Source organism: Pristiophorus japonicus, chromosome 18 (assembly GCF_044704955.1).
Source record: "Pristiophorus japonicus isolate sPriJap1 chromosome 18, sPriJap1.hap1, whole genome shotgun sequence".
In the NCBI taxonomy this organism is placed as follows: Eukaryota; Metazoa; Chordata; class Chondrichthyes; family Pristiophoridae; genus Pristiophorus; species Pristiophorus japonicus.
Genome location: NC_091994.1, coordinates 62878054 through 62905204, shown reverse-complemented (window position 1 = coordinate 62905204; position 27151 = coordinate 62878054). Strand labels below are relative to the sequence as shown.

Sequence of the window (27151 nt, the reverse complement as noted above, 5' to 3'; positions counted from 1 at the left end):
GTGGTCTAAGGAGTGCTAATTACTGCAATGGAGCACCATTGACACTTTACCCATTGCCAACGCTGAGGGCTCCTGTCTAACTCTACCCCTGCAGGTAGATGCTGTCACATCACAAAGCTCAATGCCCCAACTGGATTCTAACTGTCCGGCAAAAGTATCAATTTCTACAACTAGGGCCTGCCACGTGGAACCACTATAACTGGAGGGATAGGGCTTTGTAAATCGAATGGTCACGTAGCGGTTTTCAAACGTCTGCCATTCCTAGGTACTACAGCTGATTTTTCGGGAGTCGGTTCCTCGCCCCCCACAAGCTACAAATATATCAAATATACAGTCTGTAGATTATCTACAAGTTACAATGTACGGTGCAAACAATGATTGTGTAATTGAAGGAAGTAGATTTAATAAAAAGTAAAAATATTGAAACTACGTATATTTTAGCTTTCACATTTCAAAAGGGCATAAAAATAATTTTAATTGCTAGAATCTCTATTTTCAGAAGCTCTGCCCTAAGGAGCAGGAGCAGTTTATGAGCTACATTACTGATGTTCATATCATTTCATGAAAGTATTCAATTATAGTCAGATTGCAAAACAACTTCTGCACATCGGAACAGGAGGAGGCCGTTCAGCCCCAATACCCTGTTCCGCCATTCAGTTAGATCATTGCTGAGCTGTATCTTAACTCCATCTACCCGCCTCGGTTCTGGAACCCTCAATACCCTGGCCTTGCAAACGTCTTTATGGATAGCACTGCGGCTACACTAACACCCTCTGCACTGAACCAATGAGCAACTCGACATGAATGGCTCCGAGGATGATCTGCAGAGAGTATCTCGATATGGTTAGTAAAAGTCTTCAGATGAGGACATTATAGGAAAACAAGTCAGTCCAGGGCCTTCCATGGTTCTATTTTTCCGCTACAGATTGGAGCTCGGGCACAATGTTGGACAAACCTCACTGAGAGGCTCTGGAGGGAGCCACCTCCATTTGGGAACAGGCTACGACCAAGAGTTAACCTCCAGCTAACGCCACGCTAAAACTACAAGTCAAGGATTTCCGAGGGGACTGGCAGCCATGTCAAAACTAACTAACCTCCTTAAAGCTCAGAGCGGGGCCAACAAAAATAAAATGTGAATAAGAGCAAAGAAAGTTAGATAAAATAAAACTCTTCAACTTCCCCACCCCCCAAAAAAGTTCCGATTATTTACTAAAATAAAATTCAATCATTATAAATAGCTCAATTTAATTCTATTTAACAGGACCAGATTGTTCTAAAGGGGTCAGTTTAAAAAAAAATAAAAGGGAAAACAGACAAACGAGATGAGGAAATCTGTCACAGAGCTGTAGGTGAAACATGGAAAGAGGTGAGGCAGAGGATGAGCCACAGCACACAGAAAGCCAGAGGAGAAGGAGCAGAGCAGGTCAAAGTGCAGTGCTGTTTGCAGGTCACAGGGCAAAGGGCACAGGGAGCAGGAGGTGGGATGCCATGCACCATGGGAGGAGAGGATGATGAGTATTTAATGGTGCAGATCACGAACCTGGCACGTGGAGGACCGCAGTCCCCTCATCCATTGCAAACATGTTGGAGCCTGTGCAGACGTAGACGCCAGCATCCTCCGGGCGAACATTGCGGATGGTCAGGATTCCGTTGAAGTCCACCGCGCTGTTTGGGAGTTTGGCTCCGAGTTGACGGGTCCACACCAAGGTGTACGCCGGGGACTAGAAACCAAAACGAGAGGAAACGTCACACACCGCCTGAACGTGCAAATATCGATAAACATTTATCGAGTCTAAAGTCAATGTTATGGTTAAAAAATTGCATGAAATTTCCACTGGTAACAATGTTCAAGTATATAACCGGTCAGTCACTATTGCACAGGTGCTTTTCAAATTCAGAAGTTCAGAAAACTTATAAATTTAGCTGTCAGTGGTGGTTCAGTGGGCAGCACTCTCGCCTCCGAGTCAGAAGATCAAGCCCCACACCAGAGACTTGAGCTCAACATTCAGGCTGACCCTCCCAGTGCAGTACTGAGGGACTGCAGCACTGTCAGAGGGGCCTTCTTTTGGATGGGATGTTAAACCGAGACGCTGCCTGCCCTCTCAGGTGGATGGAAAAGATCTCATGGCAAACTACTTCATTGACTCTGAAGCCTTTTGGGACATTGGGGTTGTGAAAGGCACTATATAAATGCAAATTCTTTGGGCTTGATTTTCGGTTGTCTAATGCCTCAGTTAGCGGCCAGAGGGGGGCGTTATTGACAGCGCAAAAGGTTACCGACCGGGAGCGCAGTGTTTAGCGTCCCGATCGAAAATTCATTAGAGGCGCAAACCAGTAGCGCCTGGCTGCTGACAATCACTCCGATCATGACGTACTCCTGGTGTAACGCCCACGCTTGTGCCTTGTCGCAAAATTCAGTGCAGCCGCCTCACTTAGCGGCCGCCAAGAACAACGTCTGGAAAAACAATGGGTGCAGGCTTGCAGAGTCGTTAACTGGTGACTACTTAAAGCGCAGGCATCGGAAAGAGCACGCAGCAAACCAGCCCCATCGACTCCTTCCCTCGACTAATGTCTGTCCCATCTGTAACAGGGTCTGTGGCTCTCGTATCGGACTGTTCAGCCATCAACGAACTCGCTTTGGGAGTGGAAGGAAGTCCTCCTCGATTCCGAGGGACTGCCTATGATGAAAGGGATGAGGAAGCACTTCCCTTGGAGATCAGAGTCAGTGCAAGGTTTACACACAGCACGGTGCGTGATCCTCGGAGATCAGAGTCAGTGCAAGGTTTACACTCAGCACGGTGAGTGAGTCTCGGAGATCAGAGTCAGTGCAAGGTTTACACACAGCACGGTGCGTGAGTCTCCGAGATCAGTCAGTGCAAGGTTTACACACAGCACGGTGAGTGAGTCTCGGAGATCAGAGTCAGTGCAAGGTTTACACACAGCACGGTGTGTGAGTCTCGGAGATCAGAGTCAGTGCAAGGTTTACACACAGCACGGTGCGTGAGTCTCGGAGATCAGAGTCAGTGCAAGGTTTACACACAGCACGGTGCGTGATCCTCGGAGATCAGAGTCAGTGCAAGGTTTACACACAGCACGGTGTGTGAGTCTCGGAGATCAGAGTCAGTGCAACGTTAACACACAGCACGGTGCGTGAGTCTCCGAGATCAGAGTCAGTGCAACGTTAACACACAGCACGGTGCGTGAGTCTCCGAGATCAGAGTCAGTGCAAGGTTTACACACAGCACGGTGCGTGAGTCTCGGAGGTCACAGTCAGTGCAAGGTTTACACACAGCACGGTGCGTGAGTCTCGGAGATCAGAGTCAGTGCAAGGTTTACACACAGCACGGTGCGTGAGTCTCGGAGATCAGAGTCAGTGCAAGGTTTACACACAGTACGGTGCGTGATCCTCGGAGATCAGAGTCAGTGCAAGGTTTACACAAAGCACGGTGCGTGAGTCTCGGAGATCAGAGTCAGTGCAAGGTTTACACACAGCACGGTGCGTGAGTCTCCGAGATCAGTCAGTGCAAGGTTTACACACAGCACGGTGCGTGAGTCTCGGAGATCAGAGTCAGTGCAAGGTTTACACACAGCACGGTGCGTGATCCTCGGAGATCAGAGTCAGTGCAAGGTTTACACACAGCACGGTGCGTGATCCTCGGAGATCAGAGTCAGTGCAAGGTTTACACACAGCACGGTGAGTGAGTCTCGGAGATCAGAGTCAGTGCAAGGTTTACACACAGCACGGTGCGTGAGTCTCCGAGATCAGAGTCAGTGCAAGGTTTACACACAGCACGGTGCGTGAGTCTCGGAGATCAGAGTCAGTGCAAGGTTTACACACAGCACGGTGCGTGATCCTCGGAGATCAGAGTCAGTGCAAGGTTTACACTCAGCACGATGCGTGAGTCTCGGAGATCAGAGTCAGTGCAAGGTTTACACACAGCACGGTGCGTGAGTCTCGGAGATCAGAGTCAGTGCAAGGTTTACACACAGCACGGTGAGTGAGTCTCGGAGATCAGAGTCAGTGCAAGGTTTACACACGGCACGGTGCGTGATCCTCGGAGATCAGAGTCAGTGCAAGGTTTACACACAGCACGGTGCGTGAGTCTCGGAGATCAGAGTCAGTGCAAGGTTTACACACAGCACGGTGCGTGAGTCTCGGAGATCAGAGTCAGTGCAAGGTTTACACACAGCACGGTGCATGATCCTCGGAGATCAGAGTCAGTGCAAGGTTTACACACAGCACGGTGCGTGAGTCTCGGAGATCAGAGTCAGTGCAAGGTTTACACACAGCACGATGCGTGAGTCTCCGAGATCAGAGTCAGTGCAAGGTTTACACTCAGCACGGTGCGTGATCCTCGGAGATCAGAGTCAGTGCAAGGTTTACACACAGCACGGTGCATGAGTCTCGGAGATCAGAGTCAGTGCAAGGTTTACACACAGCACGGTGCGTGAGTCTCGGAGATCAGAGTCAGTGCAAGGTTTACACACAGCACGGTGCGTGAGTCTCCGAGATCAGTCAGTGCAAGGTTTACACACAGCACGGTGCGTGAGTCTCGGAGATCAGAGTCAGTGCAAGGTTTACACACAGCACGGTGCGTGAGTCTCGGAGATCAGAGTCAGTGCAACGTTAACACTCAGCACGATGCGTGAGTCTCGGAGATCAGAGTCAGTGCAACGTTAACACACAGCACGGTGAGTGAGTCTCGGAGATCAGTCAGTGCAAGGTTTACACACAGCACGGTGCGTGAGTCTCGGAGATCAGAGTCAGTGCAACGTTAACACTCAGCACGATGCGTGAGTCTCGGAGATCAGAGTCAGTGCAACGTTAACACACAGCACGGTGAGTGAGTCTCGGAGATCAGTCAGTGCAAGGTTTACACACAGCACGGTGCGTGAGTCTCGGAGATCAGAGTCAGTGCAAGGTTTACACACAGCACGGTGCGTGAGTCTCGGAGATCAGAGTCAGTGCAACGTTAACACTCAGCACGATGCGTGAGTCTCGGAGATCAGAGTCAGTGCAACGTTAACACACAGCACGGTGAGTGAGTCTCGGAGATCAGTCAGTGCAAGGTTTACACACAGCACGGTGCGTGAGTCTCGGAGATCAGAGTCAGTGCAACGTTAACACTCAGCACGATGCGTGAGTCTCGGAGATCAGAGTCAGTGCAACGTTAACACACAGCACGGTGAGTGAGTCTCGGAGATCAGTCAGTGCAAGGTTTACACACAGCACGGTGCGTGAGTCTCGGAGATCAGAGTCAGTGCAACGTTAACACTCAGCACGATGCGTGAGTCTCGGAGATCAGAGTCAGTGCAACGTTAACACACAGCACGGTGAGTGAGTCTCGGAGATCAGTCAGTGCAAGGTTTACACACAGCACGGTGCGTGAGTCTCGGAGATCAGAGTCAGTGCAAGGTTTACACACAGCACGGTGCGTGAGTCTCGGAGATCAGAGTCAGTGCAACGTTAACACTCAGCACGATGCGTGAGTCTCGGAGATCAGAGTCAGTGCAACGTTAACACACAGCACGGTGAGTGAGTCTCGGAGATCAGTCAGTGCAAGGTTTACACACAGCACGGTGCGTGAGTCTCGGAGATCAGAGTCAGTGCAACGTTAACACTCAGCACGATGCGTGAGTCTCGGAGATCAGAGTCAGTGCAACGTTAACACACAGCACGGTGAGTGAGTCTCGGAGATCAGTCAGTGCAAGGTTTACACACAGCACGGTGCGTGAGTCTCGGAGATCAGAGTCAGTGCAAGGTTTACACACAGCACGGTGCGTGAGTCTCGGAGATCAGAGTCAGTGCAAGGTTTACACACAGCACGGTGAGTGAGTCTCGGAGATCAGAGTCAGTGCAAGGTTTACACACAGCACGGTGCGTGAGTCTCGGAGATCAGAGTCAGTGCAAGGTTTACACACAGCACGATGCGTGAGTCTCCGAGATCAGAGTCAGTGCAAGGTTTACACACAGCATGGTGCGTGAGTCTCGGAGATCAGAGTCAGTGCAAGGTTTACACACAGCACGGTGCGTGAGTCTCGGAGATCAGAGTCAGTGCAAGGTTTACACACAGCACGGTGCGTGAGTCTCGGAGATCAGAGTCAGTGCAAGGTTTACACTCAGCACAGTGCGTGATCCTCGGAGATCAGAGTCAGTGCAAGGTTTACACTCAGCACGGTGCGTGATCCTCGGAGATCAGAGTCAGTGCAAGGTTTACACACAGCACGATGCGTGAGTCTCGGAGATCAGATTAAGTGCAAGGTTTACACACAGCACAGTGCGTGATCTTCGGAGATCAGAGTCAGTGCAAGGTTTACACTCAGCACGGTGCGTGATCCTCGGAGATCAGAGTCAGTGCAAGGTTTACACACAGCACGGTGTGTGAGTCTCGGAGATCAGAGTCAGTGCAAGGTTTACACACAGCACGGTGCGTGAGTCTCCGAGATCAGAGTCAGTGCAAGGTTTACACACAGCACAGTGCGTGATCTTCGGAGATCAGAGTCAGTGCAAGGTTTACACTCAGCACGGTGCGTGATCCTCGGAGATCAGAGTCAGTGCAAGGTTTACACACAGCACGGTGCGTGACTCTCCGAGATCAGAGTCAGTGCAAGGTTTACACACAGCACGGTGCGTGAGTCTCCGAGATCAGAGTCAGTGCAAGGTTTACACACAGCACGGTGCGTGAGTCTCGGAGGTCACAGTCAGTCCAACGTTTATATATAGCACGGTGCGTGATCCTCCCAGTTTGCAGTGGCAGACAGACATAACGGCACAGGTTGAAAACAAGTGATTTTGAAAACTTTAGTGGGTGCATTGCTCTGCCATGCCTTTATGACTCGGCTGTTGTCGGGGTCTGACTCGGAGTTCCGCGCAAGTGCAATGGGTCCACAAAAGTTTACCGACCAAACTTTCGTTATCGCCCCCTCCCCAGCTCAGGTGTGCAACGGCTGATTTAGTGTCGGTCAGCTCCTTGCCCAATTCGGACGGATTTCTGGGCGGGAGGCGCAAACCTTTATAGGCGCTAAAATACTGCTTCGCCTGGATTAACGGCCCAAATGAGGCCCGCCCGAATTTCTCCCCCTTTCTTTCTAAATGTTAATCCCACTATTGTTCAATATTACTTAAATATCTCTCTTTCTAAAGTGTTATTACCTTCCATATAACTACTCAGTATCTGAAGAGTAACTGACTGATTATTCAGGAAACCTCCTGCTGATTACCACCCACCGCCCTCCCTCAGCTGATGAATCAGTACTCCTCCATGTTGAACACCACTTGGAAGAAGCACTGAGAGTAGCAAGGGCACAGAATGTATTCTGGGTGGGGGACTTCAATGTCCATCACCAAGAGCGGCTCGGTAGCACCAGCACTGACCGAGCTGGCCGAGACACAGCTGCCAGACTGGGCCTGCGGCAGATGTTGGGAGAACCAACACGAGGGAAAAACCTATTTGACCTCGTCCTCACCAATCTACCTGTCGCAGGTGCATCTGTCCATGACAGCATTGGTAGCAGTGACCACCGCACAGACATTGTGGAGGAAGTCCCGTCTTCACACTGAGGACACTCTCCATCGTGTTGTGTGGCACTACCAGCGTGCTAAATGGGATGGATTCAGAACAGATCTAGCAGCTCAAAACTGGGCATCCATGAGGCATGTGGGCCATCAGCAGCAGCAGAATTGTATTCCACCACAATCTGTAACCTCATGGCCCGGCATATCCCTCACTCTACCATTACCATCAAGCCTGGGGACCAACCTTGGTTCAATGAGGAGTGTAGAACAGCATGCCAGGAGCAGCACCAGGCATACCTAAAATAAGGTACCAACCTGGGGAAGCTACAACACAGGACTACATGCATGCTAAACAGCGGAAGCAGCAAGCTATAGACAGAGCTAAGCGATCCCACAATCAACGGATCAGATCAAAGCTCTGCAGTCCTGCCACATCCAGTCGTGAATGGTGGTGGACCATTAAACAATTAACAGGAGGAGGAGTCCTAGATGGTGTCGAACTTCTTGAGTGTTGTTGGAGCTGCACTCATCCAGGCAAGTGGAGAGTATTCCGTCACAGTCCAGAACTCTATGAATATCCCCATCCTCAATGATGACGGAGCCCAGCACGTGAGTGCAAAAGACAAGGCTGAAGTGTTTGCAACCATCTTCAGCCAGAATTGTCGAGTGGATGATCCATATCGGCCTCCTCCTGAGGTCCCCTCCATCACAGAGGCCAGTCTTCAGCCAATTCGATTCACTCCATGTGATATCAAAAAACAGCTGAGCGCACTGGATACAGCAAAGGCTATAAGTCTCGACAATATCCCGGCTGTTGTGCTGAAGACTTGTGCTTCAGAACTAGCCGCGCCTCTAGCCAAGCTGTTCCAGTACAGCTACAACAGTGGCATCTATCCGACAATGTGGAAAACTGTCCGGGTATATTCTGTCCAGAAAAAACAGGACAAATCCAATCCGGCCTATTACTGCCCCATCAGTCTACTCTCAATCATCAGCAAAGTGATGAAAGGTGTCATCGACAGTGCTATCAAGTGGCACTGCCTCACCAATAACCTGCTCACCGATGCCCAGTTTGGGTTCCGCCAGAGCCACTTGGCTCCAGACCTCATTACAGCTTTGGTCCAAACATGGACAAAAGAGCTGAAATCCAGAGGTGAGGTGAGAGTGACTGCCCTCGACATCAAGGCAGCATTTCACCGAGTGTTGCGTTAAGGAGCCCGAGTAAAACTGAAGTCAGTGGAAAGCAGGGGGAAATCTCTCCACTGGCTGGAGTCATACCTAGCATTTGTGGTTGTTGGGAGGTGAATCATCACAGCCCCAGGATATCACTGCAGGAGTTCCCAAGGGCAGTGTCCCAGGCCCAACCATCTTCAGCTGCTTCATCAATGACCTTCCTTCCATCATAAGGTCAGATGTTCGCTGATGACTGCACAGTGTTCAGTTCCATTCGCAACTCCTCAGATAATGAAGCAGTCCATGCCCACATGCAGCAAGACCGGGACAACATTCAGGCTTGGGCTGATAAGTGGCAAGTAACATTCGCGCCACACAATGACCATCTCCAACAAGCGAGATTCTAACCACCGCCCCTTGACATTCAGCGGCATTACCATCGCCGAATCCCCCACCATCAACATCCTGGGGGTCACCATTGACCAGAAACTTAACTGGACCAGCCACATAAATACTGTGACCACAAGAGCAGGTCAGAGGCTGGGTATTCTGCGGCAAGTGTCTCACCTCCTGACTCCCCAAAGCCTTTCCACCATCTACAGGGCACAAGTCAGGAGTGTGATGGAATACTCTCCACTTGCCTGGATGAGTGCAACTCCAACAACACTCAAGAAGCTCGACACCATCCAGGACAAAGCAGTCCACTTGCTCAGCACCCCATCCACCACCTTCAACATTCACCCCATCCACCACCGGCGCACCGTGACTGCGGTGTGTACCATCTACAAGGCTTCTCCCAAACCTACGACCTCTACCACCTAGAAGTACAAGGGCAGCAGGCGCATGGGAACACCACCACCTCCCCATTCCCCTCCCAGTCACACACCCTACCGCGCGCTAAAATGTAATTGAAAAAAAAGGATTTAAAAAATATTCCCGATACGTTTGAGTGGTAACTTGGTGATTAATAAAGCTGAAAATGGGCTTCTCACAAAAAATAAGCATTCTAATCACAGCGTCAATCCACCACACGATTCTAAATGATTGTAAATGAACTTTTATAAGATATACAAAACCATTTTGTAGTTAGACTGGGGTTAGATTTGGAGTACAATAGTCAGTTCCTTAGTAAATTTAAAAATGTTTTCACTCAAAAGAACCAGTGTAATTTTTGGAGCCTCCTCGGAGGACCGCAAACGAGCGCAATTAGCAGGAACTCGTCGCGGTGATTCGCTCACCCTGGGGGCGGGGCCAGTTTGTGGGTGGGGCCTAGCACAACAACTACGGAAACTTGAGTTCCACTGAATGCAATTTGCATTTAAAATTCCGCGATCTTCCGCGTTGGTTACATTGATATCGGGCGAGGGAATTGCGCAATCGAGCGGAATCACCAGGTCACAGTATTTTATTCCCAATGTTACTTTGTTAAAGCATCAGGTTATCACATTAAACGGCAGGGAGTGACTCTCGGGCACGGAGCGACTCTCGGGCACGGAGCGACTCGACTCGCGGGCACAGAGCGACTCGACTCTCGGGCACGGGGCGACTCGACTCGCGGGCACAGTGACCCGCGGGCACGGAGCAAACCGTGGGCCCGGGCTGAGTCGACTCGTGGGCACAGAGTGACCCGCAGGCACGGAGTGACCCGACTCATGGGCACAGAGGGACTCGACCTCCGGACATGGAGTGACTCGACCAGCGGGCCCGGAATGACCCGTGGGCACGGAGCAACTCGACCCGTGGGCACGGAACGACTCGACCCGTGGGCACGGAGCGACCCGCAGGCACGGAGCGACTCGACCTGTGGGCACGGAGCGACCCGCAGGCACGGAGCGACTCGACCCGTGGACACGGAGCGACTCGACCCGCAGGCACAGAGCGACCCGCAGGCACGGAGAGACTCGACCCGTGGGCACGGAGCGACTCGACCCGCAGGCACAGAGCGACCCGACCCGTGGGCACGGAGCGACCCGCAGGCACGGAGCGACTCGACCCGTGGACACGGAGCGACCCGCAGGCACGGAGCGACTCGACCCGTGGACACGGAGCGACCCGCAGGCACGGAGAGACTCGACCCGCGGGCACAGAGCGACCCGCAGGCACGGAGAGACTCGACCCGCGGGCACGGAGCGACTCGACCCGCGGGCACGGAGCGACTCGACCCGCGGGCACGGAGAGACTCGACCCGTGGGCACGGAGCGACCCGCAGGCACGGAGAGACTCGACCCGCGGGCACGGAGAGACTCGCCCTGTGGGCACAGAGCGACCCGTGGGCACGGAGCGACCCGCAGGCACGGAGAGACTCGACCCGCGGGCACGGAGAGACTCGCCCTGTGGGCACAGAGCGACCCGCAGGCACGGAGCGCCTCGACCCGTGGGCACGGAGCGACCCGCAGGCACGGAGAGACTCGACCCGTGGGCACAGAGAGACTCGCCCTGTGGGCACAGAGCGACCCGCAGGCACGGAGCAACTCGACTCGCCGGCACGGAGAGACTCGACCCGTGGACACAGAGCGACTCGACCCGTGGGCACAGAGCGACCCGCAGGCACGGAGGGACTCGACCCGTGGGCGTGGGCACAGAACGACCCGCAGGCACGGAGCAACTTGACTCGCCGGCACGGAGAGACTCGACCCGTGGACACAGAGCGACTCGACCCGTGGGCACGGAGCGACCCGCAGGCACGGAGAGACTCGACCCGTGGGCACAGAGAGACTCGCCCTGTGGGCACAGAGCGACCCGCAGGCACGGAGAGACTCGACCCGCGGACACGGAGCTACTCGACCCGTGGGCACAGAGCGACCCGCAGGCACGGAGAGACTCGACCCGTGGGCACAGAGAGACTCGCCCTGTGGGCACAGAGCGACCCGCAGGCATGGAGCAACTCGACTCGCGGGCACGGAGCAACTCGACCCGCGGGCACAGAGCGACTCGACCCGTGGACACGGAGCGACTCGACCCGTGGACACGGAGCGACTCGACCCGCGGGCACAGAGCGACCCGCAGGCACGGAGCGACTCGACCCGTGGACACGGAGCGACTCGACTCGCGGGCACGAAGAGACTCAACCCGCAGGCACGGAGAGACGCGACCTGTGGGCACAGAGCGACCCGCAGGCACAGAGCGACTCGACCCGTGGGCACGGAGAGACTCGACCCGCGGGCACGGAGCGACTCGACCCGCAGGCACAGAGCGACCCGCAGGCACGGAGCGACTCGACCCGCGGGCACGGAGCGACTCGACCCGTGGGCACGGAGCGACCCGCAGGCACGGAGCGACTCGACCCGCGGGCACGGAGCGACTCGACCCGCGGGCACGGAGAGACTCGACCCGTGGGCACGGAGCGACCCGCAGGCACGGAGCGACTCGACCCGCGGGCACGGAGCGACTCGACCCGCGGGCACGGAGAGACTCGACCCGTGGGCACGGAGCGACCCGCAGGCACGGAGAGACTCGACCCGCGGGCACGGAGCGACTCGACCCGTGGGCACAGAGCGACCCGCAGGCACGGAGAGATTCGACCCGTGGACACGGAGCTACTCGACTCGTGGACACGGAGCGACTCGACCCGTGGACACGGAGCGACCCGCAGGCACGGAGAGACTCGACCCGCGGGCACAGAGCGACCCGCAGGCACGGAGCGACCCGCAGGCACGGAGAGACTCGACCCGCGGGCACGGAGAGACTCGCCCTGTGGGCACAGAGCGACCCGTGGGCACGGAGCGACCCGCAGGCACGGAGAGACTCGACCCGCGGGCACGGAGAGACTCGCCCTGTGGGCACAGAGCGACCCGCAGGCACGGAGCAACTCGACTCGCCGGCACGGAGAGACTCGACCCGCGGGCACAGAGCGACTCGACCCGTGGGCACAGAGCGACCCGCAGGCACGGAGCGACCCGCAGGCACGGAGGGACTCGACCCGTGGGCGTGGGCACAGAACGACCCGCAGGCACGGAGAGACTCGACCCGCGGGCACAGAGCGACTCGACCCGTGGGCACAGAGCGACCCGCAGGCACGGAGCGACCCGCAGGCACGGAGAGACTCGACCCGTGGGCACAGAGAGACTCGCCCTGTGGGCACAGAGCGACCCGCAGGCACGGAGAGACTCGACCCGCGGACACGGAGCTACTCGACTCGCGGGCACAGAGCGACCCGCAGGCACGGAGCGACTCGACCCGCGGGCACAGAGCGACCCGCGGGCACAGAGCGACTCGACCCGTGGGCACAGAGCGACCCGCAGGCACGGAGCGACCCGCAGGCACGGAGGGACTCGACCCGTGGGCGTGGGCACAGAACGACCCGCAGGCACGGAGAGACTCGACCCGCGGGCACAGAGCGACTCGACCCGTGGGCACAGAGCGACCCGCAGGCACGGAGCGACCCGCAGGCACGGAGAGACTCGACCCGTGGGCACAGAGAGACTCGCCCTGTGGGCACAGAGCGACCCGCATGCACGGAGAGACTCGACCCGCGGACACGGAGCTACTCGACTCGCGGGCACGGAGCGACCCGCAGGCACGGAGAGACTCGACCCGTGGGCACAGAGCGACCCGCAGGCACGGAGAGACTCAACCCGCGGGCACGGAGCTACTCGACTCGCGGGCACAGAGCGACCCGCAGGCACGGAGAGACTCGACCCGCGGGCACGGAGCTACTCGACTCGCGGGCACAGAGCGACCCGCAGGCACGGAGAGACTCAACCCGCGGGCACGGAGCTACTCGACTCGCGGGCACAGAGCGACCCGCAGGCACGTTGCGACTCGACCCGCAGGCACGGAGCTACTCGACTCGCGGGCACAGAGCGACCCGCAGGCACGGAGAGACTCGACCCGCGGGCACGGAGCTACTCGACTCGCGGGCACAGAGCGACCCGCAGGCACGGAGAGACTCGACCCGCAGGCACGGAGAGACTCGACTCGCGGGCACGAAGCTGCTCGACTCACGGGCACGGAGCGACTCGACTCGCGGGCACAGAGCGACCCGCAGGCACGGAGAGACTCGACCCGCGGGCACGGAGCTACTCGACTCGCGGGCACAGAGCGACCCGCAGGCACGGAGAGACTAGACCCGCGGGCACGGAGCTACTCGACTCGCGGGCACGGAGCTACTCGACTCGCGGGCACGGAGCGACCCGCAGGCACGAAGCTGCTCGACTCACGGGCACGGAGCTACTCGACTCGCGGGCACAGAGCGACCCGCAGGCACGGAGAGACTCGACCCGCGGGCACGGAGCTACTCGACTCGCGGGCACAGAGCGACCCGCAGGCACGGAGAGACTCGACCCGCGGGCACGAAGCTGCTCGACTCACGGGCACGGAGCGACTCGACTCGCGGGCACAGAGCGACCCGCAGGCACGGAGAGACTCGACCCGCGGGCACGGAGCTACTCGACTCGCGGGCACAGAGCGACCCGCAGGCACGGAGCGACTCGACTCGCGGGCACAGAGCGACCCGCAGGCACGGAGCGACTCGACTCGCGGGCACAGAGCGACCCGCAGGCACGGAGCGACTCGACTCACGGGCACAGAGCGACTCGACTCACGGGCACAGAGCGACCCGCAGGCACGGAGCTACTCGACTCGCGGGCACAGAGCGACCCGCAGGCACGGAGCGACTCGACTCGCGGGCACAGAGCGACCCGCAGGCACGGAGCGACTCGACTCGCGGGCACAGAGCGACTCGACTCGCGGGCACAGAGCGACCCGCGGGCACGGAGCGACTCGACTCGCGGGCACAGAGCGACTCGACTCGCGGGCACAGAGCGACTCGACTCGCGGGCACAGAGCGACTCGACTCGCGGGCACAGAGCGACCCGCAGGCACGGAGCGACTCGACTCACGGGCACAGAGCGACTCGACTCGCGGGCACAGAGCGACCCGCAGGCACGGAGCTACTCGACTCGTGGGCACAGAGCGACCCGCAGCTACTCGACTCACGGGCATGGAGCGACTCGACTCGTGGGCACGGAGCGACCCAACTCGCGGGCACGGAGTGACTTACCCGCGGGCACGGAGCGACTCGACTCGCGGGCACGGAGCGACCCCCGGGCACGGAGCGACTTACTCGCGGGCACGGAGCGACTCGACTCGCGGGCACAGAGCGACTTACTCGTGGGCACAGGGACACCGAGCGACTCACGGGCACGGAGCGAGGCCCTGACACGGAGCGACTTGCAGGCATGGAGCGAGGCCCTGACACGGAGCGAGGCCCTGACATGGAGCTACTCGACTCGCAAGCACGGGGCGACTCACGGGTACGGGGACACAGAATGACGTACTGGCACGGAGCGAGGCCCTGACACGGAGCGAGGCCCTGACACGGAGCGAGGCCCTGACACGGAGCGAGGCCTTGACACGGAGCGAGGCCCTGACACGGAGCGAAGCCTTGACACGGAGCGAGGCCCTGACACGGAGCGAGGCCCTGACACGGAGCGAGGCCCTGACACGGAGCGAGGCCTTGACACGGAGCGACTCGCGGGGATGTTTACCTGACTCTTTGCTGTACAGATAAAGTTGACTGTAATGCCAGATCTCACTGTTTGTGTCTTTGGTTCTTCCACTGTCACTGTTATGGCTTTGAAAGAGGGGACTGTAGATAAAACAGGTAGATGCACATCACAGGTAGATCGATATCCTTACAGCAAGAACACCAACACCAATACACTTAACAACACAATCTTAAACAGGATACAAAACTAAAAACCAACACATAGCGGCTTTGAGGTAGTGTTGAATCGTAAACAAAAGAAAGACTTTAATACAAAGGGGCAATCAAAATGGGATAAAACACGTCATGGTATACTGCCCCAGTCTATATACATGTGAGGGAATACTGCCCCAGTCTAAAAACGTGTGAGGGAATACTGCCCCAGTCTATATACGTGAGTGTATACTGCCCCAGTCTATATACGTGTGAGTGTATACTGCCCCAGTCTATATACGTGTGAGTGTATACTGCCCCAGTCTATATACGTGTGAGGGAATACTGCCCCAGTCTATATACGTGAGTGTATACTGCCCCAGTCAATATACGTGAGTGAATACAGCCCCAGTCTATATACGTGTGAGGGAATACTGCCCCAGTCTATATACGTGTGAGGGAATACTGCCCCAGTCTATATACGTGAGTGTATACTGCCCCAGTCTATATACGTGTGAGTGTATACTGCCCCAGTCTATATACGTGTGAGGGAATACTGCCCCAGTCTATATACGTGTGAGGGAATACTGCCCCAGTCTATATACGTGAGTATATACTGCCCCAGTCTATATACGTGTGAGGGAATACTGCCCCAGTCTATATAAGTGTGAGGGAATACTGCCCCAGTCTATATACGTGTGAGGGAATACTGCCCCAGTCTATATACGTGAGTGTATACTGCCCCAGTCCATAGACGTGTGAGGGAATACTGCCCCAGTCTATATACGTGTGAGGGAATACTGCCCCAGTCTATATACGTGTGAGGGAATACTGCTCCAGTCTATATACGTGAGTATATACTGCCCCAGTCGATATACGTGTGAGGGAATACTGCCCCAGTCTATATACGTGTGAGGGAATACTGCCCCAGTCTATATACGTGAGTGGAAACTGCCCCAGTCTATATACGTGAGTGTATACTGCCCCAGTCGAAATACGTGAGTGAATACTGCCCCAGTCTATATACGTGTGAGGGAATACTGCCCCAGTCAATATACGTGAGTGTATACTGCCCCAGTCTATATACGTGAGTGTATACTGCCCCAGTCTATATACGTGAGTGAATACTGCCCCAGTCTATATACGTGAGTGAATACTGCCCCAGTCTATATACGTGTGAGGGAATACTGCCCCAGTCAATATACGTGAGTGTATACTGCCCCAGTCTATATACGTGAGTGTATACTGCCCCAGTCTATATACGTGAGTGAATACTGCCCCAGTCTATATACGTGTGAGGGAATACTGCCCCAGTCAATATACGTGAGTGTATACTGCCCCAGTCTATATACGTGAGTGTATACTGCCCCAGTCTATATACGTGAGTGAATACTGCCCCAGTCTATATACGTGAGTATATACTGCCCCAGTCTATATACGTGAGTGAATACTGCCCCAGTCTATATACGTGAGTGTATACTGCCCCAGTCTATATACGTGAGTGAATACTGCCCCAGTCCATATACGTGTGAGTGTATACTGCCCCAGTCTATATACGTGTGAGGGAATACTGCCCCAGTCTATATACGTGTGAGTGTATATTGCCCCATTCTATATACGTGAGTGTATACTGCCCCAGTCTATATACGTGAGTGAATACTGCCCCAGTCTATATACGTGAGTGTATACTGCCCCAGTCTATATACGTGTGAGTGTATACTGCCCCAGTCTATATACGTGAGTGCATACTGCCCCAGTCTATATACGTGAGTGAATACTGCCCCAGTCTATATACGTGAGGGAATACTGCCCCAGTCTATATACGTGTGAGTGTATACTGCCCCAGTCGATATACGTGAGTGTATACTGCCCCAGTCTATATACGTGTGAGTGTCTACTGCCCCAGTCTATATACGTGTGAGTGAGTACTGCCCCAGTCTATATACGTGAGTGAATACTGCCCCAGTCTATATACGTGAGTGTATACTGCCCCAGTCTATATACGTGTGAGTGAATACTGCCCCAGTCTATATACGTGTGAGTATATACTGCCCCAGTCTATATACGTGTGAGTATATACTGCCCCAGTCCATATACGTGTGAGTGTATACTGCCCCAGTCTATATACGTGAGTGAATACTGCCCCAGTCTATATACGTGAGTGAATACTGCCCCAGTCTATATACGTGTGAGTGAATACTGCCCCAGTCTATATACGTGAGTGAATACTGCCCCAGTCTATATACGTGTGAGTGTATACTGCCCCATTTTATATACGTGAGTGTAGACTGCCCCAGTCTATATACGTGAGTGTATACTGCCCCAGTCTATATACGTGAGTGAATACTGCCCCAATCTATATACGTGTGAGTGAATACTGCCCCAGTCTATATACGTGAGTGTATACTGCCCCAGTCTATATACGTGAGTGCATACTGCCCCAGTCTATATATATGTGAGTGAATACTGCCCCAGTCTATATACGTGTGAGGGAATACTGCCCCAGTCTATATATGTGAGTGAATACTGCCCCAGTCTATATACGTGTGAGTGAATACTGCCCCAGTCTATATACGTGTCAGTGTATACTGCCCCAGTCTATATACGTGAGTGAATACTGCCCCAGTCTATATACGTGAGTGTATACTGCCCCAGTCTATATACGTGTGAGTGTATACTGCCCCAGTCTATATACGTGAGTATATACTGCCCCAGTCTATATACGTGTGAGTGAATACGGCCCCAGTCTATATACGTGTGAGTGAATACTGCCCCAGTCTACATACGTGAGTATATACTGCCTCAGTCCATATAGGTGAGGGAATACTGCCACAGTCTATATACGTGAGGGAATACTGCCCCAGTCTATATACGTGTGAGTGAATACTGCCCCAGTCTATATACGTGTGAGTATATACTGCCCCAGTCTATATACGTGAGTGTATACTGCCCCAGTCTATATACGTGAGTATATATTGCCCCAGTCTATATACGTGAGTGTATACTGCCCCAGTCTATATACGTGAGTATATACTGCCCCAGTCTATATACGTGTGAGGGAGTACTGCCCCAGTCTATATACGTGAGTGTATCCTGCCCCAGTCTATATACGTGTGAGTGAGTACTGCCCCAGTCTATATACGTGAGTGAATACTGCCCCAGTCGAGATACGTGAGTGTATACTGCCCCAGTCTATATACGTGTGAGTGAATACGGCCCCAGTCTATATACGTGTGAGTGAATACTGCCCCAGTCTACATACGTGAGTATATACTGCCTCAGTCCATATAGGTGAGGGAATACTGCCACAGTCTATATACGTGAGGGAATACTGCCCCAGTCTATATACGTGTGAGTGAATACTGCCCCAGTCTATATACGTGTGAGTATATACTGCCCCAGTCTATATACGTGAGTGTATACTGCCCCAGTCTATATACGTGAGTATATATTGCCCCAGTCTATATACGTGAGTGTATACTGCCCCAGTCTATATACGTGTGAGTGAATACTGCCCCAGTCTATATACGTGAGTGAATACTGCCCCAGTCTATATACGTGTGAGTGTATACTGCCCCAGTCTATATACGTGAGTGAATACTGCCCCAGTCTATATACGTGAGTATATACTGCCCCAGTCTATATACGTGAGTGAATACTGCCCCAGTCTATATACGTGAGTGTATACTGCCCCAGTCTATATACGTGAGTGAATACTGCCCCAGTCTATATACGTGTGAGTGAATACTGCCCCAGTCTACATACGTGTGAGTGAATACTGCCCCAGTCTACATACGTGTGAGTGAATACTGCCCCAGTCTATATACGTGAGTGTATACTGCCCCAGTCTATATACATGTGAGTGAATACTGCCCCAGTCTATATACGTGTGAGGGAATACTGCCCCAGTCTACATACGTGTGAGTGAATACTGCCCCAGTCTATATACGTGTGAGGGAATACTGCCCCAGTCTATATACGTGAGTGTATACTGCCCCAGTCTATATACGTGAGTGTATACTGCCCCAGTCTATATACGTGAGTGAATACTGCCCCAGTCTATATACGTGTGAGTGAATACTGCCCCAGTCTATATACGTGAGTGTATACTGCCCCAGTCTATATACGTGTGAGTATATACTGCCCCAGTCTATATACGTGAGTGAATACTGCGCCAGTCTATATACGTGAGTGTATACTGCCCCAGTCTATATACGTGAGTGTATACTGCCCCAGTCTATATACGTGTGAGTGTATACTGCCCCAGTCTATATACGTGAGTGAATACTGCCCCAGTCTATATACGTGTGAGTATATACTGCCCCAGTCTATATACGTGTGAGTATATACTGCCCCAGTCTATATACGTGAGTGTATACTGCCCCAGTCTATATACGTGAGTGTATACTGCCCCAGTCTGTATACGTGAGTGTATACTGCCCCAGTCTATATACGTGAGTGTATACTGCCCCAGTCTGTATATGTGAGTATATACTGCCCCAGTCTATATACGTGTGAGTGAATACTGCCCCAGTCTATATACGTGAGTGTATACTGCCCCAGTCTATATACGTGAGTGAATACTGCCCCAGTCTATATACGTGTGAGTGTATACTGCCCCAGTCCATATACGTGAGTGTATACTGCCCCAGTCTATATACGTGAGTGAATACTGCCCCAGTCTATATACGTGAGTGTATACTGCCCCAGTCTATATACGTGTGAGTGAATACTGCCCCAGTCTATATACTTGAGTGTATACTGCCCCAGTCTATCTACGTGAGTGAATACTGCGCCAGTCTATATACGTGTGTATACTGCCCCAGTCTATATAGGTGAGTGTATACTGCCCCAGTCTATATACGTGAGTGTATACTGCCCCAGTCTATATACGTGAGTGTATACTGCCCCAGTCTACATACGTGTGAGTGAATACTGCCCCAGTCTATATACCTGAGTGAACACTGCCCCAGTCTATATACGTGAGTATATACTGCCCCAGTCTATATACGTGAGTGTATACTGCCCTAGTCTATATACGTGAGTGAATACTGCCCCAGTCTATATACGTGTGAGTGTATACTGCCCCAGTCTAAATACGTGTGTATATACTGCCCCATTCTATATACGTGTGAGTGAATACTGCCCCAGTCTATATACGTGAGTGCATACTGCCCCAGTCTATATACGTGAGTGAATACTGCCCCAGTCTATATAGTGAGTGAATACTGCCCCAGTCTATATACGTGTGAGTGTATACTGCCCCAGTCTATATACGTGTGAGTATATACTGCCCCAGTCTATATACGTGAGTGAATACTGCGCCAGTCTATATACGTGAGTGAATACTGCCCCAGTCTATATAGGTGTGAGTGTATACTGCCCCAGTCTATATAAGTGAGTGAATACTGCCCCAGTCTGTATACATGAGTATAGACTGCCCCAGTCTATATACGTGAGAGTATACTGCCCCAGTCTATATACGTGAGTGTACACTGCCCCAGTCTATATACGTGTGAGTATATACTGCCCCAGTCTATATACGTGAGTGTATACTGCCCCAGTCTATATACGTGAGTGAATACTGCCCCAGTCTATATACGTGAGTGAATACTGCCCCAGTCTATATACGTGTGAGGGAATACTGCCCCAGTCTATATACGTGAGTGTATACTGCCCCAGTCTATATACGTGTGAGGGAATACTGCCCCAGTCTATATACGTGAGTGTATACTGCCCCAGTCTATATACGTGTGAGGGAATACTGCCCCAGTCTATATACGTGAGTGTATACTGCCCCAGTCCATATACGTGTGAGGGAATACTGCCCCAGTCTATATACGTGAGTATATACTGCCCCAGTCTATATACGTGAGTATATACTGCCCCAGTCTATATACGTGAGTATATACTGCCCCAGTCTATATACGTGTGAGTGAATACTGCCCCAGTCTATATATGTGTGAGGGAATACTGCCCCAGTCTATATACGTGTGAGGGAATACTGCCCCAGTCTATATACGTGAGAGTATACTGCCCCAGTCTATATACGTGAGTGTACACTACCCCAGTTTACGTGAGTATATACTGCCCCAGTCTATATACGTGAGTGTATACTGCCCCAGTCTATATACGTGAGTGAATACTGCCCCAGTCTATATACGTGAGTGAATACTGCCCCAGTCTATATAGGTGTGAGTGTATACTGCCCCAGTCTATATAAGTGAGTGAATACTGCCCCAGTCTGTATACATGAGTATAGACTGCCCCAGTCTATATACATGAGAGTATACTGCCCCAGTCTATATACGTGAGTGTACTCTGCCCCAGTCTATATACGTGTGAGGATATACTGCCCCAGTCTATATACGTGAGTGTATACTGCCCCAGTCTATATACGTGAGTGAATACTGCGCCAGTCTATATACGTGAGTGAATACTGCCCCAGTCTATATAGGTGTGAGTGTATACTGCCCCAGTCTATATAAGTGAGTGAATACTGCCCCAGTCTGTATACATGAGTATAGACTGCCCCAGTCTATATACGTGAGAGTATACTGCCCCAGTCTATATACGTGAGTGTACACTGCCCCAGTCTATATACGTGTGAGTATATACTGCCCCAGTCTATATACGTGAGTGTATACTGCCCCAGTCTATATACGTGAGTGAATACTGCCCCAGTCTATATACGTGTGAGGGAATACTGCCCCAGTCTATATACGTGAGTGTATACTGCCCCAGTCTATATACGTGTGAGGGAATACTGCCCCAGTCTATATACGTGAGTGTATACTGCCCCAGTCTATATACGTGTGAGGGAATACTGCCCCAGTCTATATACGTGAGTGTATACTGCCCCAGTCCATATACGTGTGAGGGAATACTGCCCCAGTCTATATACGTGAGTATATACTGCCCCAGTCTATATACGTGAGTATATACTGCCCCAGTCTATATACGTGAGTGAATACTGCCCCAGTCTATATACGTGTGAGTGTATACTGCCCCAGTCTATATACGTGAGTGAATACTGCCCCAGTCTATATACGTGAGTGCATACTGCCCCAGTCTATATACGTGAGTGAATACTGCCCCAGTCTATATACGTGTGAGTGTATACTGCCCCAGTCTATATACGCGAGTGTATACTGCCCCAGCCTACATACGTGAGTGAATACTGCCCCAGTCTATATACGTGTGAGGGAATACTGCCCCAGTCTATGTACGTGAGTGTATACTGCCCCAGTCTATATAAGTGAGTGAATACTGCCCCAGTCTATATATGTGAGTGTATACTGCCCCAGTCTATATTCGTAAGTGTATACTGCCCCAGTCTATATACGTGAGTGAATACTGCCCCAGTCTATATACGTGAGTGAATACTGCCCCAGTCTATATACGTGTGAGGGAATACTGCCCCAGTCTATATACGTGAGAAAACACTGCCCCAGTCTATATACGTGTGAGTGAATACTGCCCCAGTCTATATACGTGAGTGAATACTGCCCCAGTCTATATACGTGAGTATATACTGACCTAGTCTATATACGCGAGTATATGCTGCCCCAGTCTACATACGTGTGAGTGAATACTGCCCCAGTCTATATACGTGAGTGTATACTGCCCCAGTCTATATACGTGTGAGGGAATACTGCCCCAGTCTATATACGTGAGTATATACTGCCCCAGTCTATATGCGTGTGAGTGTATCCTGCCCCAGTCTATATACGTGTGAGGGAATACTGCCTCAGTCCATATACGTGAGTATACACTGCCCCAGTCTATATACGTGTGAGTGAATACTGCCCCAGTCTATATACGTGAGTGCATACTGCCCCAGTCTATATACGTGAGTGAATACTGCCCCAGTCTATATAGTGAGTGAATACTGCGCCAGTCTATATACGTGAGTGAATACTGCCCCAGTCTATATAGGTGTGAGTGTATACTGCCCCAGTCTATATAAGTGAGTGAATACTGCCCCAGTCTGTAAACATGAGTATAGACTGCCCCAGTCTATATACGTGAGAGTATACTGCCCCAGTCTATATACGTGAGTGTACACTGCCCCAGTCTATATACGTGTGAGTATATACTGCCCCAGTCTATATACGTGAGTGTATACTGCCCCAGTCTATATACGTGAGTGAATACTGCCCCAGTCTATATACGTGAGTGAATACTGCCCCAGTCTATATACGTGTGAGGGAATACTGCCCCAGTCTATATACGTGAGTGTATACTGCCCCAGTCTATATACGTGTGAGGGAATACTGCCCCAGTCTATATACGTGAGTGTATACTGCCCCAGTCTATATACGTGTGAGGGAATACTGCCCCAGTCTATATACGTGAGTGTATACTGCCCCAGTCCATATACGTGTGAGGGAATACTGCCCCAGTCTATATACGTGAGTATATACTGCCCCAGTCTATATACGTGAGTATATACTGCCCCAGTCTATATACGTGTGAGTGAATACTGCCCCAGTCTATATACGTGTGAGGGAATACTGCCCCAGTCTATATACGTGTGAGGGAATACTGCCCCAGTCTATATACGTGAGAGTATACTGCCCCAGTCTATATACGTGAGTGTACACTGCCCCAGTTTACGTGAGTATATACTGCCCCAGTCTATATACGTGAGTGTATACTGCCCCAGTCTATATACGTGAGTGAATACTGCCCCAGTCTATATACGTGAGTGAATACTGCCCCAGTCTATATAGGTGTGAGTGTATACTGCCCCAGTCTATATAAGTGAGTGAATACTGCCCCAGTCTGTATACATGAGTATAGACTGCCCCAGTCTATATACGTGAGAGTATACTGCCCCAGTCTATATACGTGAGTGTACACTGCCCCAGTCTATATACGTGTGAGTATATACTGCCCCAGTCTATATACGTGAGTGTATACTGCCCCAGTCTATATACGTGAGTGAATACTGCGCCAGTCTATATACGTGAGTGAATACTGCCCCAGTCTATATAGGTGTGAGTGTATACTGCCCCAGTCTATATAAGTGAGTGAATACTGCCCCAGTCTGTATACATGAGTATAGACTGCCCCAGTCTATATACGTGAGAGTATACTGCCCCAGTCTATATACGTGAGTGTACACTGCCCCAGTCTATATACGTGTGAGTATATACTGCCCCAGTCTATATACGTGAGTGTATACTGCCCCAGTCTATATACGTGAGTGAATACTGCCCCAGTCTATATACGTGAGTGAATACTGCCCCAGTCTATATACGTGTGAGGGAATACTGCTCCAGTCTATATACGTGAGTGTATACTGCCCCAGTCTATATACGTGTGAGGGAATACTGCCCCAGTCTATATACGTGAGTGTATACTGCCCCAGTCTATATACGTGTGAGGGAATACTGCCCCAGTCTATATACGTGAGTGTATACTGCCCCAGTCCATATACGTGTGAGGGAATACTGCCCCAGTCTATATACGCGAGTATATACTGTCCCAGTCTATATACGTGAGTATATACTGCCCCAGTCTATATACGTGTGAGTGAATACTGCCCCAGTCTATATACGTGTGAGGGAATACTGCCCCAGTCTATATACGTGTGAGGGAATACTGCCCCAGTCTATATACGTGAGAGTATACTGCCCCAGTCTATATACGTGAGTGTACACTGCCCCAGTTTACGTGAGTATATACTGCCCCAGTCTATATACGTGAGTGTATACTGCCCCAGTCTATATACGTGAGTGAATACTGCCCCAGTCTATATACGTGAGTGAATACTGCCCCAGTCTACATACGTGTGAGTGAATACTGCCCCAGTCTATATACGTGAGTGTATACTGCCCCAGTCTATATACATGTGAGTGAATACTGCCCCAGTCTATATACGTGTGAGGGAATACTGCCCCAGTCTACATACGTGTGAGTGAATACTGCCCCAGTCTATATACGTGTGAGGGAATACTGCCCCAGTCTATATACGTGAGTGTATACTGCCCCAGTCTATATACGTGAGTGTATACTGCCCCAGTCTATATACGTGAGTGAATACTGCCCCAGTCTATATACGTGTGAGTGAATACTGCCCCAGTCTATATACGTGAGTGTATACTGCCCCAGTCTATATACGTGTGAGTATATACTGCCCCAGTCTATATACGTGAGTGAATACTGCGCCAGTCTATATACGTGAGTGTATACTGCCCCAGTCTATATACGTGAGTGTATACTGCCCCAGTCTATATACGTGTGAGTGTATACTGCCCCAGTCTATATACGTGAGTGAATACTGCCCCAGTCTATATACGTGTGAGTATATACTGCCCCAGTCTATATACGTGTGAGTATATACTGCCCCAGTCTATATACGTGAGTGTATACTGCCCCAGTCTATATACGTGAGTGTATACTGCCCCAGTCTATATACGTGTGAGTGTATACTGCCCCAGTCTGTATATGTGAGTATACACTGCCCCAGTCTATATACGTGTGAGTGAATACTGCCCCAGTCTATATACGTGAGTGAATACTGCCCCAGTCTATATACGTGAGTGTATACTGCCCCAGTCTATATACGTGAGTGAATACTGCCCCAGTCTATATACGTGTGAGTGTATACTGCCCCAGTCCATATACGTGAGTGTATACTGCCCCAGTTTATATACGTGAGTGAATACTGCCCCAGTCTATATACGTGAGTGTATACTGCCCCAGTCTATATACGTGTGAGTGAATACTGCCCCAGTCTATATACTTGAGTGTATACTGCCCCAGTCTATCTACGTGAGTGAATACTGCGCCAGTCTATATACGTGTGTATACTGCCCCAGTCTATATAGGTGAGTGTATACTGCCCCAGTCTATATACGTGAGTGTATACTGCCCCAGTCTATATACGTGAGTGTATACTGCCCCAGTCTACATACGTGTGAGTGAATACTGCCCCAGTCTATATACCTGAGTGAACACTGCCCCAGTCTATATACGTGAGTATATACTGCCCCAGTCTATATACGTGAGTGTATACTGCCCTAGTCTATATACGTGAGTGAATACTGCCCCAGTCTATATACGTGTGAGTGTATACTGCCCCAGTCTAAATACGTGTGCATATACTGCCCAAGTCTGTATACGTGTGAGTGAATACTGCCCCAGTCTATATACGTGAGTGCATACTGCCCCAGTCTATATACGTGAGTGAATACTGCCCCAGTCTATATAGTGAGTGAATACTGCCCCAGTCTATATACGTGTGAGTGTATACTGCCCCAGTCTATATACGTGTGAGTATATACTGCCCCAGTCTATATACGTGAGTGAATACTGCGCCAGTCTATATACGTGAGTGAATACTGCCCCAGTCTATATAGGTGTGAGTGTATACTGCCCCAGTCTATATAAGTGAGTGAATACTGCCCCAGTCTGTATACATGAGTATAGACTGCCCCAGTCTATATACGTGAGAGTATACTGCCCCAGTCTATATACGTGAGTGTACACTGCCCCAGTCTATATACGTGTGAGTATATACTGCCCCAGTCTATATACGTGAGTGTATACTGCCCCAGTCTATATACGTGAGTGAATACTGCCCCAGTCTATATACGTGTGAGGGAATACTGCCCCAGTCTATATACGTGAGTGTATACTGCCCCAGTCTATATACGTGTGAGGGAATACTGCCCCAGTCTATATACGTGAGTGTATACTGCCCCAGTCTATATACGTGTGAGGGAATACTGCCCCAGTCAATATACGTGAGTGTATACTGCCCCAGTCCATATACGTGTGAGGGAATACTGCCCCAGTCTATATACGTGAGT

The 27151-nt window shown here is 51.8% G+C and overlaps 1 protein-coding gene across 1 annotated transcript in view; it reads right to left on the bottom strand.

Annotated features, from left to right (window-relative positions):
• The window catches only part of hspg2 (heparan sulfate proteoglycan 2), a 643156-nt gene that overhangs the window by 193557 nt on the left and 422448 nt on the right, over nucleotides 1-27151 (bottom strand). The window contains 2 exon segments of the mRNA XM_070860710.1: nucleotides 1495-1721; nucleotides 15178-15278. Of these exon segments, the coding sequence (XP_070716811.1) occupies nucleotides 1495-1721; nucleotides 15178-15278 (328 nt within the window).